General features: G+C 47.7%; 2 protein-coding genes across 2 annotated transcripts in view; one reads left to right on the top strand and one right to left on the bottom strand.

Annotated features, from left to right (window-relative positions):
- LOC119383109 (pyrroline-5-carboxylate reductase 3) overlaps nucleotides 1-15185 on the bottom strand; it is a 600945-nt gene that overhangs the window by 252696 nt on the left and 333064 nt on the right. The gene's annotated exons all lie outside the window — the stretch shown is intronic.
- On the top strand, nucleotides 5532-12501 carry LOC119383117 (uncharacterized). Its single transcript, XM_037651121.2, has 4 exons — nucleotides 5532-5680; nucleotides 7537-7599; nucleotides 8750-9060; nucleotides 12154-12501. The coding sequence occupies exons 2-4, from the start codon at nucleotides 7572-7574 to the stop codon at nucleotides 12478-12480; spliced, it is 666 nt and encodes a 221-aa protein (XP_037507049.1). The 5' UTR covers nucleotides 5532-5680; nucleotides 7537-7571; the 3' UTR covers nucleotides 12481-12501.

Here is a 15185-nt window from a genome sequence, read left to right as displayed (position 1 = left end):
ATGGTGTGACATCTCTAACCTTCCATATAGTGAGACTGCATGGATACATTCCGCAGTATGCACGCGCTTTCACCACTCAATCGCTTGGAGCGCCTCGTGCCATCACAGCAACAGCAGGTGCTGGCACCCACAATGATGTGCCATGTCATCATGTGGCACCCTATTGTATTTGTATTTCCTTTCTATTGTATTTTAACTGAAGTGAATGATTGATAGTGCGCTTTGAAACAACACGGCGTGACGCTGAGGGGGGGCCAGGACACGTCTGTTGCATTACTGCATCCCTTAGACAACGTAATGACGACTTCGCTGCTCTAAGCTATAGCCTACAAGTGCTAACGAAACAACGCTGCAGTAAATGTGGATATTTCACACGGAGCAAATGTGTACAGTGATATTACCTTTTGCGTTGCGCTGCACTGAGAGGACACAAGGGAGAAACTATCGACCCTTGTTCCACAAGGTGAACGCGTAGTTCATGTGGGCGTACTCTCATTTCTTATGTCGGCGAGTTCTGATGCATATCGGTCATTCTATCTTGCCGTTCAGCTGCAAGATCAACGAAAGGGCCCGCCCCGGCCGTCCTACTTCCCAGCGCTGAAGGAACAATCGCTCTTTTCAACATCGTGAAGGAAAAACAGCGCTACAAACGGATGAGGACTAAGGAAGACACGACACTGTTTTCCATTCACAATGACGAACCGCCAAGTAGACCAAGTTTCACTTCTAGTGTTCTTTTCGAGCGCCGATGCAAAACTTATTATGCGCCTGTCCGAGCGCCGATTTGTCGGCCACTGAACCATGAGCTCCGGGCATCGCTACCTGTGCGAATTGGCACAGTACCAGCAGTGGCAATGACGTCATCCATAGCACCGCTGGCCTTTCTTATCAAGGTCATTCATCATCCGCCGTGATAGCTGCACCGCTGACCTCATTTTCAGCGTTGTGCCAACTTTTGTCGCCTAGCTTCATACACACGCACCCGCCACGGTGGTCTAGTGGTTATGGTGCTCGACTGCTGACCCGAAGGTCGCGGGATCGAATCACCGGCACTGGCGGCCGCATTTACGATGGAGGCGAAAATGCTTGAGGCCCTAGTGCTTAGATTTAGGCGCACGTTAGAGAACCCCAGGTGGCCGAAATTTCCGGAGCCCTCCACTACGGCGTCCCTCATATCGTGGCTTTGGGACGTTAAACCCCATCAATTATTATTGTTCATACACGCGTCGCGAACCTTGTGTCCTGTCACTGTTGCACAGTATCGTATGCTGTAGCAAAACACGCCCAGTCTTTCATGTACAGTGATAATATCTTCTTATAGCCTACAGGAGATTCTCTTTTTCGAGGAGCGCGATGTTTTTGTAGATTTGAGAGGATAATGGCTAGGTAAGTGTAGTCCTAATGGTAATTATATCAAACTATATTCTGAGGTACCGAAAAGGCGGTTCGTATGTCGCGACAAGAGACTTTGTAAGACAAAAAAATGCGGCAGATCCCACGCCTTGTGGGAATCGGTTTCATGCGAAACGAGTAGTCGTCTATGCTGCATATTAAATGCGAAGCATTTCTTGGCGAACCTTTGGCACTTTGAGCGTTTCTATCTACGTATCTATCTAATTATCTGTCTAGCCGCCTACGTCTGGGTGCTCTCATGTTCGCCTCCGTAACTTGGTGCAGACCAAAATTGGCATGGGAGGGTAACAGGATTTCACGAATATGACTGTCGGGTCATGACAGAAATAACGTCAAAATCCTTTCCAGTACGTCGTCATCCCCTTTCCTCTAGACACGTGTGGCACATACCCGTGTACCACGGACCGCGGTGTACGGGTATGCGCCACAGGAGATTGACAGTTTATATCTACCCATGAACGGCGAAAACAGACATTGGTAATTTAAATGCGAGAGCGTTAAAAAAAGCGACATCGGCACTGTTGACCCGACGAATGGAAAGAATAAAAATTAGGATCCCGGCAGGAATCGAACCCAAGCATTCTGCATGGCAATAAGGTATTCTACCACAGAGCCACGCCAGTTCTATGAACTGGTTTGGACAAACAGCCCATGCAGGCGTAATGTTCGTGCAACGTCGATTGTGGTGCTGGCTATCTAATTTTACAAGAGAGCAATAAACACTCCGTATGTGCTACGATACAGGCGTCACATCAGATTAACGTCTGTGGTTCCAGTGTTGGCTCCGCTTTTATAGCAGTCTAATAAACATTACATTTGCATTCCTATGATTCAGCAAGCTATATTGAAGCATTGCTCGACCCCGGAGGAATACATTAACGAAAGTTACTTATGATATTCACATGATTGCACCATAACGTACACTTAGTTTCTATAATACTGACGTATGTACCCGTAAGTTACCCTTTAAACGCCAGCGTTGTCGACGTGCCTGGTAAGACCACGATGTGCACACAGCTACTACACTTACAAAAACACGTCGATACACCTCGTAACGCTTGGCTCAAAGCCATTAAATACAGCATACAGCCATAAATACTCGCTGACTGCTTCGCATGAAACCGATTCCCAGAACGCGTGGGATCTGCCGATTTTTTTTTTACTTTGAGCCAAACGTTGCGAGGTGGATCGACGTGTTTTTGTAAGCGTAGTAGTTGTGCGCACATCGTGGCCTTACCAGGCACGTCGACAACGCTGGCGTTTAAAGGGTAACTTATGGTCAGACGTAACGTTAGCACTCACTTTAGAGCACAGACGTGAGTATTATCGAAATGAAGTGCACTTTACGGTGCGATGTAGTGAATATCATACGTAACTTTCGTTAGCGTATTTTTGCGGGGTCGAGCAACACTTGAATATAGCTTGCAGAATCATAGGAATACTAATGTAATGTTTAATCGACTTCTATGAAAACGGAGCCAACACTGGAACCACGATTGGCATTAACCCGGCAAGACGCCTGTATCATAGGAGTACGCGACACGATTCGACGCGCTCTCTGACACCGCCGCGCGCGGCTCGCCGCTGCTGGTCTGCGCGTTCGGGAGGAGTGGCGTCGTAGGCGCGGCAGACCTAAAGTCACTGTAACGGGAGGCAGACCAATGCCCCCTAGGGCAGACACGCTGGCGCCGGCGCGCGCGCAGACTCCGTCATCGCCGCCCGCGGCTCGCCGCTGCTGGTCTGCGCCGCATCAGCGCCTCCTCTATTTTTCTGTGCCTAGGCGAAGGTGCGGAGCGCAATGGGAACCGACCGTCGGCGTTAGTGCGGCGTTTAGCCGCAGGGCGCCGCCACTGTAGTAGAGAAGCTGTCGCGTCGTCGCTCGCGGAAACGAATGCCGTGGCTGCATTCGAAGCTGCTGTATGGTTCAGTTTTCGGCTGTATTCGCGTTGTTTAAAGTATAATGAAAACTTGTAAACTGGAATCATGAAGCACTTGTCGTTCTGGGCAACCAGCCAATTGCGAAGGCACGTGTCTTTCGCGGCAATTTGATCGAGACGCTCGCGCGTCGTCTGCTAGCCCGATACCTGAGAACGCATGCCAGTGATGCGCGGAAAATTGTTTTGTCACCGTTACGTTCTCTTGACTGAAAGTCGATTTTCGAAAGCAGAATTTGCCTGGAGCTAATACTGAAAGCTTGGGCGCTTAATGTTGCCCGATGCGTGCTACTGTCTACTGGTGTAGCACACTACATGCAAGCCCAGAGTTCATGCGCTAAATAGTCTGAAATTTTACTAGACTGCCCCTTTCCCTTAAGATGGGATAAATAAAGCTATTTCTCTCTCTCTCTCTCTCTCGCTAGACTGCTTCCAGGGATATACGTGATTGCCCGTTCCCTTCGTAAAGCTTTTGAGAGTTACGTTTGTTTCATCGGGAGAAAGCAACAGCTGGAGCCAGAAAAAGAACTATGCCAAGTGATTCCACCATTTCAGAGCTTCAACCAGTTAAATCGTGGTGGTACGAAAACCAAACAGAAACAGCTACATATGCCGCGCGCTTCCTGCAACACTGACCGATGTGTGTGAACAGATGCTGTCCAAGTATAAAGTCGTAGTGCCGACTGTCGACTTGAGCCAATGTGAAAGGCGTGAAAAATGGCGCGGCCTGTTCTCAGTTGCTCGAGCTCGTCTTTGTAGTTGTCGACGGATTGTTGTAGCCTCAGTATCTGGCTCATCAGCTCTCTTTCTTTTTTCGTCCATTTGGCCCTTTCGGTAGTGAGCAAAGTAGAGGGCGAATGGCTGTCGACCGGGACGCTTTTGTCGCATGGAGCAGCCTGCTCAGCCTGGTGCACTCATTTATTGTGACACTGTACATACTGATTGTCGGTTGTTTCGCCGATAGCACATGTGGTGTCCATGGGCTCCGATTCTTCAGCTTCGGGACCTAATGTCAGCGCTGCATGCACATGGCGGCGATCGCGAGGCAGCGTTGCTAGTAGTACTACATGCATTCGTTGACTGTTCGGACGAAACACGCTCCCGTTTAAGGATACTTGCCATGATTGGTTCAGTTGTTGCCTTGGGCTGCAAACGTGAATGGTAGTCTGCAAAGAGTGAAGCTACTGCATCCTTCTTAAGCCGCCGCTTCTTATATTCTATGAAATCTTCGGGTCGTAAACGGCGGCTCTAGCATCTTTTTATTGCCACCACGGTTAGGGCGTAATGAAAACAGCGCGCCGCTATGTTCGCGTTTCTATCCATCCCCACGTACCTGTGAAAGCCTGTAAGAAGCACAAATGCAATTAAACTCGGATGCAAACACGAATTCGTGAGCTTCGTGATACGCGCGGCCCTTCAGCGCCAGCTTCCCGTAGTCTACTTGCACAGCGCCACCACGCGGCAGCGGCGAGCGGACGCGGAGCGCGCGCGCGACGGCCCGAGGAGAGCGTTCGCCCAGGCACTGAAAAATAGAGGAGGCGCTGGCCGCATTCGAGAGGAGTGACGTCGTAGACACAGTGGCGCCGGCGTGCGCGCAGCTATTCGCCTTCGCTGTGCAGTCGCCGTCTGACCCTGCGCTGGGGCCGCTTGATAACGCCTCTGATCAGCTGAACCTTTGCTAACGCTACGTATATCCTGGCATAGCCGAGCTAAGCCACTGCAAATTTTTTTTTCTTGTGTTCTAACAACCGGCCAGTCGGCATGAAATTTCCAGAAGGAGAGTTTTGAATGAAATCTCAATCACAATATCAGCAAAAGGTAAGAGAAAACTGAAAAGTAAGCAAGCAAACAACTTATGATACAGTGTTTAGATTTGATGTCGTTCTAGTCACTGCTTCTAAATTCAGCAAACCTCGTCAAGATCGATGCATACTAGGTGTCAAGAAACATGATTTCTTTGTTTGTATGTAACGCTTCTGCTACAAGGGCGCCGATGCCGACCTAGTTAGAGTAAACACTTTCTCGAGCCGAAGATTACCACTTGTTTACCTTCTTATCGCGAAAACCGGACAGAACAGACGGCTCCGTTACCGTCTACCGTGTCCTCTCTTTGATTTATCTCTCAAGGATGCCCTGCAAGTCTCTCGCGTCCAGCCGTCGTATCGACGATAACACGGTCGAGTGGGTCAAGCCGATGCCGTCACCTTGACCGGAACGACGTTTTTACGGAGACCCTTCTTTCACAGAAGGCGTGCTGCAGGGCGCGTCGATTCACTCTTACTGAAGCGGTCATTTTTTTTATGCACCGGTAGGACGCAGAACAGGGTTTTCCGGTAAGTTCCTCACTTTTTCTCTCCAACTTTACACGTTCTCGCTAACGGAGTACGTCGCTTCTACACCTTCGCTCTGTTTCTTCGTCACCAGTTCAGTTGCAGTGCAAGGTAGGCGACTATGTTTGGGGACAATGTTATTCCTGGTCCCCTCCCAGCCACATTCAGTAACGACGTTAGTGAGAACTAACAGACAATCAAGCCAAGGAAAGTATGGGGAATGTTATTTCTAGTAATTACGATATAAGTATGAAGAAATTAAAGGGGACGGAAAGACAACTTGCCGCAGGCAGGGACCGAATCTGCAACCTTCCAATAACGCGTCCGATGCTCTACCAATTGATTTCTACGTGACGCAAGCAGGCAAAAAAAGAGTGTTCCACACTCGCCGTCATGGCTACGAGTGGCGCTGACTAACACTGTCACGTATACGTGCTCATATATACCCAATAAAGTATACGGGAGGACGACCACCGCCGTAGGTCGATTGGTAGAGCATCGGACGCCTTATTAAAAGGTTTTAGGTTTGGTACCTGCCGGTGGCAAGTCTTCTTTTCATTCACTTTAATTTCTTCGCAGTGACATCGCAATTACTAAAAATAACATTTCGTATACTTTAAAGCATTGGCTTGATTGTCTGTTAGTTCTCATTGACATTGTGTCTAATGAAGAAAAACGAGCCCTTAAGTTCCCCTTTTGCTCTTTCAGTAACGAGGGATCATGTCTGCGATGTCAACGATAACTTCTCACCGGTGTCGTGACCATGAGCTCGAAGACGCGGGTTCGATCCCCTGCCACGACGGCCGCATTTTGATGGAAGCGCAAAGCAAGAACACGCGCGTCTAGATTTAAGTGAACGTTAAGGAACTCCACTTGGTAAAAATTAATCCACATTCTCCCAATACGACGTCCCTCACAATCTTGTCCTGTTTTTGTCACGATATGATTGATTGATTGATTGATTGATTGATTGATTGATTGATTGATTGATTGATTGATTGATTGATTGATTGATTGATTGATTGATTGATTGATTGATTGATTGATATTAGCGTCAAGGGCACCTTGATGCCGAATCCAGATTGATTTCTGTCTAGTCGCTCTCTAGTTTTATGACGCAGATCTCCACGCATCTACTTCAGACAGAGCACGTTGAGAACATTTACTGTGACCTTACCTAGGCTTTCTTAACTTACCGCGGCTGGCTAAGCTTAATAACACTGGCCTTGACTTGTCCTTTCAGCTTTAATCTCAAGCACACGCATCTTCTTGAAAGATCTTGTTATGTTACCGTAAATGGCCGAACATTTTCATTGTTCATGACAACTAGGGCAGTCTCTCAAAGTTCTATGTTAGGAGCCTAAGGACCATTATTTTTGCTTAATTTTTGTTAATTTTGGTTAATGCGTTTTTTCCGCCATTCCAAATTGTCATTTCCTTACATATGCTGATGACATCGACATGTTTAACGAAATTTGCACTGTTCATGAGTGCAGCATCTTACAGTCTGATTCGCTTTCCGTCTCTGAATGATGCGATAATAATGTCACCTTGAATACTGCCCCGATCAAAGTCGTCATCCTCAGACGCCACACTTATGCATAAAGAAAACAACCACCCTTCTGATATGCTCTTGTACTACTCAGGCACGTCTTGTGGTCCTAAATAAAGTTTTAGGAAGTCTTTGGTTCTGTATTCCTCTCGTCATATTCATTACCACGCCATCATACACCCCAGTTTGGTTCTCTCTCTCCTCTCTCTCTCTCAAACGTTTAACCTCTACATTGCACGTACATCCTCTGTATTTGACTTAGTTTGTTGGTACTACGTTAACTCTCGTTTTTTTTTTTTCATCTCAGATAACTGATATCTAAACAGAAAACCCCCAGTCACGATGAAAAACTTCTGGCTCATTCTAGCGGGTGAGTGAGCTTTTTCTTTCTTATTATTTTAGCCAATGAAATGTACAGTACGGCCCACTATTAGAGGAAACACGTGAGCGCGTGACCGGCGGCCCCCGCGCTGCGCTAACTGGCGGCGATATTTGTAAATGCGGCGCATGCGTACGGAATCGTATGGGCAGAGCGCGCCAAGGTTCGTCTGCTACTTATCCGCTCCTGCGATGGGAAAGCGTTTGCGTATCTTCGCGGTGCCATTTATCTAGCCACCACTCTGCCTAATGCTCGTCGGACATTCAGCAAGCATGGGGAAAAAATGTTTTTTTTTTATTGCTGCAGTCTTGCAAGAGCTTTTATTAGACGCGGTTCTTTGTTGAAGCAACGTCTGCTGAAGCTCCTTAGATTAGATATATCTGTGACATCAGTTAAAAATGTTGTTTCATGAAAATTGTTTTGTCACGACAACACATGCACACAATAAAATGAAGCGTGCATTGAACAGCACAGGAAGGTAAACTTGGAGGAGAAAACTCATTGGTTATATTTTTACGTCAGAGAAGGCAAGAACTATATCCATAAGGCCTTTGAACGATATAAAGCTGGTGTGCTGGCACAATTCAATGCTGTGGTAAATGAAAAAAAACTGCAGCCCGTGCAAGGAAAGCAAGACCAAGGGCTTCCGCATCTCTTTGTCAATGCTCACCGATAAGGTAGTCACATTTTTCACACGCTGCTGGCAGCAACTTTGGTAAGACTAGGCAATTGACGCCCGCTGAAGCGAGCATACTGAGCTTGCCTATTACACAAGCCGAGTTTGTATCAGCTGCTTCAAACTGCGAAAAAGAAAAGCGGCACAGGTCAGCGCCGGGGCAGAGAAGTAGCAGACGACGCGGGGCACGCACCGCCCTCGTGGATCTACACGCATGCGCCGCATTTTCAAATCTCGCCAGCAGTTAGCGCTCCTCGAAACGCCGGCCACGCACTCGCGCGTTCCCTCTAAGAGTGGACCGTACTGTACACGACAAAAGCTCAGAGAAAATATTAAAGGACTTTTCTAGAGATCCATAAGATAGGGTCAGCCGGCTCAAGGCACGGTACGTAAAGGCATTTATTCCGCGGTGAACATGATGAGGATGTCGATTATGATGATTTCTCAAAGTGATGTAACAATCAGCGCTGGTTGCCGGATGCCACGTGGCAAGTGGCCAGCAGCTGCCCTTCTGGGACTCCAACACCTACGTGGACCAGATGATCCTGTCGAGGTTGCCGGCTCACAGGGAGGACATCGACCCCTTGGTGGAGCCGCCGTTCGCTGTTCACAATAGCCACGACAAGCGGTACGGCCCGGTGCGTTTCGAAGAATCGAACGTCACCGGCCTCAGCCGGATCTCGAGGTTGCAGCGCGGAGACCAGTGCGCCAGCGTCACCGACGACTTTCCGGACAGTGCCAACGTCACGTGTCACGTCATTTTCGAGGCAGTCACGGTGAGTGACGTGTGACCGAGAGGAGGTCACATAAAGGTGATGGTGTAAGGACTCAATACCACTCATCGCTAGATAGCAAAACGCGCGTGCTGCTCTTACAAGTTCTTTATTAGCGGACCTCCTGTTGGCTAACACACTATGCGAGCGCCACTTCCTACGAGATGTCCGATAGCGTGAGAAGTGATCTGTGTATTCAACCTGTGCAGGCAAGGCTAACCCAGCAATGGCTAACCCCCGTTTTTTAGATACGAATGCATCTTATGCTCGGGGCAGTGTCCGTTCTGCAGCGTCCGCACCCATATTGCGCATGTGCCAACTCTCCCCCCTCTCCTCGCGTGAGCGCGAGGAGGTGGGAGGAGGTGGCGTGAGCGCTGCCTCTGCTTCGTTTCTCCTCTCCCGTTTCTCTCCGCCACAGCTGTGCGCTCGTATATAAGGCGGTGCGCTCTCGCTCCCGCTGCACTCTCCTTCGCAACGACGCTATGGACGCTCGCGAAGCTGAACGTAAACGGCAACGCCGGCAAGCGTTGCACTCTCCTTCGCAACGGCGCTATGGACGCTCGAGGAGCTGAAGGTAAACGGCGAAGCCGGCAAGCGAATCTCGAAGCTGCGAGGCTGCGAAAACGCGCGTTCGCTGCGCTTCCGTCATTCTCTCTCTGTGCAACGGTGTGCGAAACGCCATGAACAACGTCAACGATGGCGCTATAGTTGCAGCGGCAGCGCCACCGCCGCGGAGCAGAGGTAGGCTCAGAAAGCCGAATGTTAACGTCAGAATTGGTAAGCGGTAATTAAAAAGGCCTCGACAACCACCGTCTCATAAGTCACATAAGAGAAACGGAAACTCGATGCGCACCCCCCGCGATGCTTTCGCATCCCACCATGGTTGCCCGTAAGGGGAGATGATGTGTAATTTTTTTTTCAAGTTTTTCTTCGCTCAAACCTCTTCCTCGACTACGCCGAGGTTTTCTACCGTGGTAGCTCAGCAGTGAGCGTGTCGCGGCGGCTACGTGCAAAGAGTCGGGTTCGATTCCTTGCCGCGACCGCAGAATTTCGGTCAGGGAGTAATGCAGTAACACCCGTGTACTTCGATTTAGACACCTTTAGGAACTCCAAATGGTCAAAATTATCCCGAAGCCCCCCCCCCCCCCCCCCCCCTATGGCATGCCTCATAATCGCGTCGCGGTTACGGCTCGTGAAACTCAAAAATTTCATTATTTCTTTAAGTTGAGAGCACCAACACTTCTAGACTGAAGAACACTTCCCTAGAATTGCTGGAGAGCTTCAGTGAACCGCAGTGACCCCTTCTGTCGAGAAGTGGCACCATTTATATGAGTAGAGGTAAAGAGGTGAGTCGTAGAACGTTCTACTGTACAATACGGGGAAAATTTAGGCTCCCTCTCAGCATCGGTGCCACTTCACTGAATTACCTGTACTTCTCAAAAACAGAGAGTAGATGCAAGACTGCATTACAAAACATAGTTACCATTAAATGTTTATAACGCCTGACTGTAACGTTTTCCACGCACACAAAAGGATATTTTTAACAATAGAAAAATTAAGAGCTCATCCTGAAAGTGTATTCGTTGTTCTCTGTCTCGTGTCTTACCTTGCGCTGTGACCACAATTTGAAATGAAAGTGTATACCTCGAATAATTCATACTCCTCTATAGTATTCCGGTATTTTTTTTCACCGCGCGCGCACAGCGCCGTAGGCTATTCACAATATGATCAGCCTGTATGTTTTAGACAATGAACGTCACCTACAGACGACCTGTCGATAATCCTTTTGCGTATCATGAGCCATCAGTTAACTCTGCGGCACAGTGTGTAAAGTGCTCGGCTGCTGACCCGATAGTCGCGGGTTCGATACCGGCCGCGGGGGGCGTATTTAGATGGAGGCGGAAATGCTAGAGGCTCGTTTGCTGTGCGATGTCAGTGCGCGTTAAATAAGTACTAAATAGTCGAAATTCCCGGAGCCTTCCACTACGCCGTGTCTCAAAATCATATCGTGGCTTTGGCACGTAAAACCCCATAAATTATTACTATTATTATCAGGTAACTGTGTTTCTTCATCATATGAAAATCATATGAAGATCGAATCAAGACACTGACTTTGGAAGAGATGGGACAAGACAAATGCTGTCTCGTCTTCTTTCCGCGTCTATATGCTAACCAGTGCTCAACAGGTTCGACACCAACACGAACATTCGACTAATTTTAACTCATCGACATTAGTATCCGTGATGAACGTTCAGGTGAGACAGGATTAGAGTATGTGCTACTCTAACCCTGCCTTACAGTATGATTAGACTATGGTCTCTAAAGTGAAGACCCCTTCCCGTAATGCACAGCACTCAACCGTGCATAGGACAACGTGACGTGCGTACAATAACACATTATGATATAACATCAATGTCTCTCTCTCTATCCTTGCCTCGCCCGCTTCACTTTACCTCAGCGAGGCGTAGGAGGCTAAAGAAACGCGCCTCATGCCAACCTCTCCTTCATTCTTCGTTTATTTGCCTTGCCTCCGTGGCTTCCTTCATTAAAGGACCCTTATACAACTTCCGAAAAGTACAAAGAATGAAAGCGTTATTCTCTCCAGGTGTTTCCCGTCTTTTAGCCACAATTCGTGACGCCAGAAGGGTGATTTACGTGACGTCATTAAGGTACATACTCTCGATTGGTCCATGTACGAGAAATATCAGTTGGGGATTGTACCTTACCCTGCTTTGCCATACAGTCGCCCACCCGTTCTTCCTTATCTCGCGTGACTATCATGCGCGATCAACTTATTTCACTTCGTTTTGGGGAGTTTTCGACTGCGCACGCTGATATAACAGCGTGTAGCCGGAAAAGCGCGAAATCCTGATAGTCTGAACGCTTAGTGCTGACATTGTCCACGCGTTTTATGAAGAAAGGGGTAGGGAGGAGGAGACAGTGCCTTTAAGGGTAGGGAAGGCGAGAAAAAAACCACTGTCTCGTCTTTGAACTCGGAGAAGTTTAGGATGTCTTTAAACTACTACTTCTACATTTCTCCTCAGTGTCCGTTCAAACTTTGCACGAGTCATGTGGAGCACGTACAACTTCTCGCAGGTCTACCTGAACAGCCTTCTGACCCGCTCTGACGACATTGCGATGGACATCAAAGCCAACGTGACATTTCGGAAGGTGCTCGCTCGACTGGACGTGCATTTTGCTCCGTGGTACGACCCCGTGGTGAATCTCACCGTCGGCGCCACCTTCAGTGACCTCCGTTCGACTTTCGAAGGGCTCGCCGAGACGCCCGAAACGCAGAAACTTATCTGGGGCTACGAAAAAGCGGCGAAAGACATTGTCGCGCGGGCCATTACCGTGGACGTAGCGAATGCGTTGACTAAAGCCGCGTCAGAACTGGTATTTCCTTGCTGCCACAGCAGGTGACACGGCACGATGAGAGAAGATACCTAACGGGACCACTGTAGCTTTAAAATCGATTTCCACCAATCGGAACCAAACAAGCTGGCTTCAAGCGTGAGCGTGGCTATTCACGCCGATTCCAATAGCCAGTGCAAAGGAGACAGAACATGCTTTACGTTTGTCTTGAGAAAGCGAAACAACTTTGTTGAAATAAAGACTGTGTTTGGTTACAGCTGGTGGAGTGCCTGTTCCAGGGCCCTACTGGCTATCGCGGCTCTCCGGGCCTGGTCTAGGGTCGCCAATCCGCCTTTTTCACGATGCCGCGGTGCATGAGCTCTCTCCCTAGCGGAATAGTCTAAGAACGCCACTTGATCTCGGAGGCTTTTATTCTGGCAATACCGGTTGTCCCAGCCCCTACCAAGGTCCTTCCAAAACGGCAGATGTAAAAAGCGGGTCGGCTTCTCGAGTCCAATTCGGAGAGACACGCCTCCCAGGACCAATTCTTAAGTGTGTCGGTAAGTAAGCTCCGCCTTTTTGTCCTGTATACGGAACTTTTTTGATAGTCCATGTTTTATTACTTTTCACGACCTATACCTACTCTCATAATTCTCCACAATAGCCATCAAAATTGAATATTCCCTTTGCTTCGTCTAATCCCCGCACCCTCGAAAACATTTGCAGAGGCTACCGTTTGCTTTTACAGTCTGTTATCAGCTCATTAGTATTCCAACCGTCGATACATGTGGGTGTTAGAATATTGCATTATTATTAAGAATGCTGAAGATTCTTATTATATTCATGGATGTACCCTTTGAAACGGGGTGGCGACCAGCATTTATTTGTTCTGTTTGTTCTGTTTGCTTTGATGAAGTTGAGTTACATGTATTAAGAAATCCTTATAAGCCTCACGAGAAGGTTCACGGGGCGAAAATTCCGCGTCTCGCGCAAAAAATGCTCATGAATCGCAAAAACAGGTTAGCTTACATAAGTTCATCAGTTTATTGGGAGCGGAAAAAGGAACCGTCACCTCTGATTTCTCGCCGATTTTCTTTAAGCGGTGCGAAATCTGATGCACATATGGGACTTAGTTCTTGTGGTTCTTGTGCATCTCCAGTGTTTCTATGCGTAGCCCAACGAACTTTTAACTTCTTCAACATGTTTTCTGCTACAAAAATCAGCAATTCCTTCAGGAACCCTGCTTCTTGAAGTCTCGACACTTGCGCCGAAAAGCTACTCCTAATACTGTGATGACAGGACTTGTTGATGGCATTCCAGAAACAAGTGTGTGCGATGGCTCTTTGAATCACTTTACTATGCGATGAACAGAAAGGCAGAAGCGGCTTCTTGGCACGTGGTGCATAACACCAGCAAACATGACTTGCTGATAACGTTAATTTTAAGTCTGAAAAATTCGGCAGATCCCACACCTTGTGGGAATCGGTTTCATAAGAAGCAGTCAGCGAGTAGTTCTATGCTGCATTCTTTTTTCTTTGAGTCAAGCGTTACGAGGCCGATCGACGTGTTTTTGTAAGTGTAGTAGTTGTGTACACATCGTGGGCTTACCAGGTACGTCGACAACACTGGCGTTTAAAGAGTAACTTATGGTCACATTAGAGCACTCACGTTAGAGCACATACGTCAGTATTATCGAAACAAAGTGCACTTCGTGGCACGACGATGTGAATATCATACGTAACTTTCGTTAACGTATTCATCCAGGGTAAAGCGACGCTTGAATATAGCCTGCTGAATCATAAGAATACAAATGTAATGTTTATTAGACTGATATAAAAGCGGAGCCAACACTGGAACCACTGACGACCTGACAAGACGCCTGCATCATAGGAGTACATATGTAGCGCTTATTGCTTTGTTAGAAAATTAGATAGCCAGCACCACAACCACAATTGACGTTGCACCGACATTACGCTTGCACAGGGTGTTTTTCCAAAGCAGTTTCCAGACCTGGCGCGGCTCTGTGGTAGAATACCTGATTGCCACGCAGAATCCTTGGGTTCGATTCCTGCTGGGATCCTGATTTTTCTTCTTTGCATTCGTCGGGTCAACGCTGCAGGTGTCGGTTTTTACCAATGTCTGTTGTCGCCATTCTTTGGTAGATAAACTATCAATCCCCTGTGGTGCATACCCCTATACCACGGCCTGTGGTAAACGGGTATGTACCATACCTGTCTGGAGGAAAGGGTTTGGCGACGTACTCGACAGGATTTTCCCGTTATTCATGTCATGACCAAACGGTCATATTTGTCAAGTCCTCTTACCCTCCCATGCTGATATTGGTGTACACCAAGTTAAGCAGGTGATCAGGAGAGCACCCAGACTTAGGCGGCTAGATAGATAGATAAAGGAAAGAAGTGCAAATTTTAAGGGCTCGTGTTTCTTTGTTATACACAATATTAATGAGCACTAACAGACAATAATGCCGAGGAAAGTATAGGGGACTTTATTTGTAATAATTGGGATATAAATGTGAAGAAAGTATAGCGGACGAAAAGATAACTTGCCGCGGGCAGGGACCGAACCTGCAACCTTGGAATAGCGCGTCCGATGCTCTACCAACTGAGATAGATAGATAGATAGATAGATAGATAGATAGATAGATAGATAGATAGATAGATAGATAGATAGATAGATAGATAGATAGATAGATAGATAGATAGATAGATAGATAGATAGATAGATAGATAGATAGATAGATAGAAACGCTCAAA

The sequence above is a fragment of the Rhipicephalus sanguineus genome, chromosome 2 (assembly GCF_013339695.2).
Source record: "Rhipicephalus sanguineus isolate Rsan-2018 chromosome 2, BIME_Rsan_1.4, whole genome shotgun sequence".
NCBI classification, from domain to species: domain Eukaryota; kingdom Metazoa; phylum Arthropoda; class Arachnida; order Ixodida; family Ixodidae; genus Rhipicephalus; species Rhipicephalus sanguineus.
The sequence above is the reverse complement of the archived record's forward strand: the minus strand, read 5'-3'. Positions and strand labels throughout refer to the sequence as shown.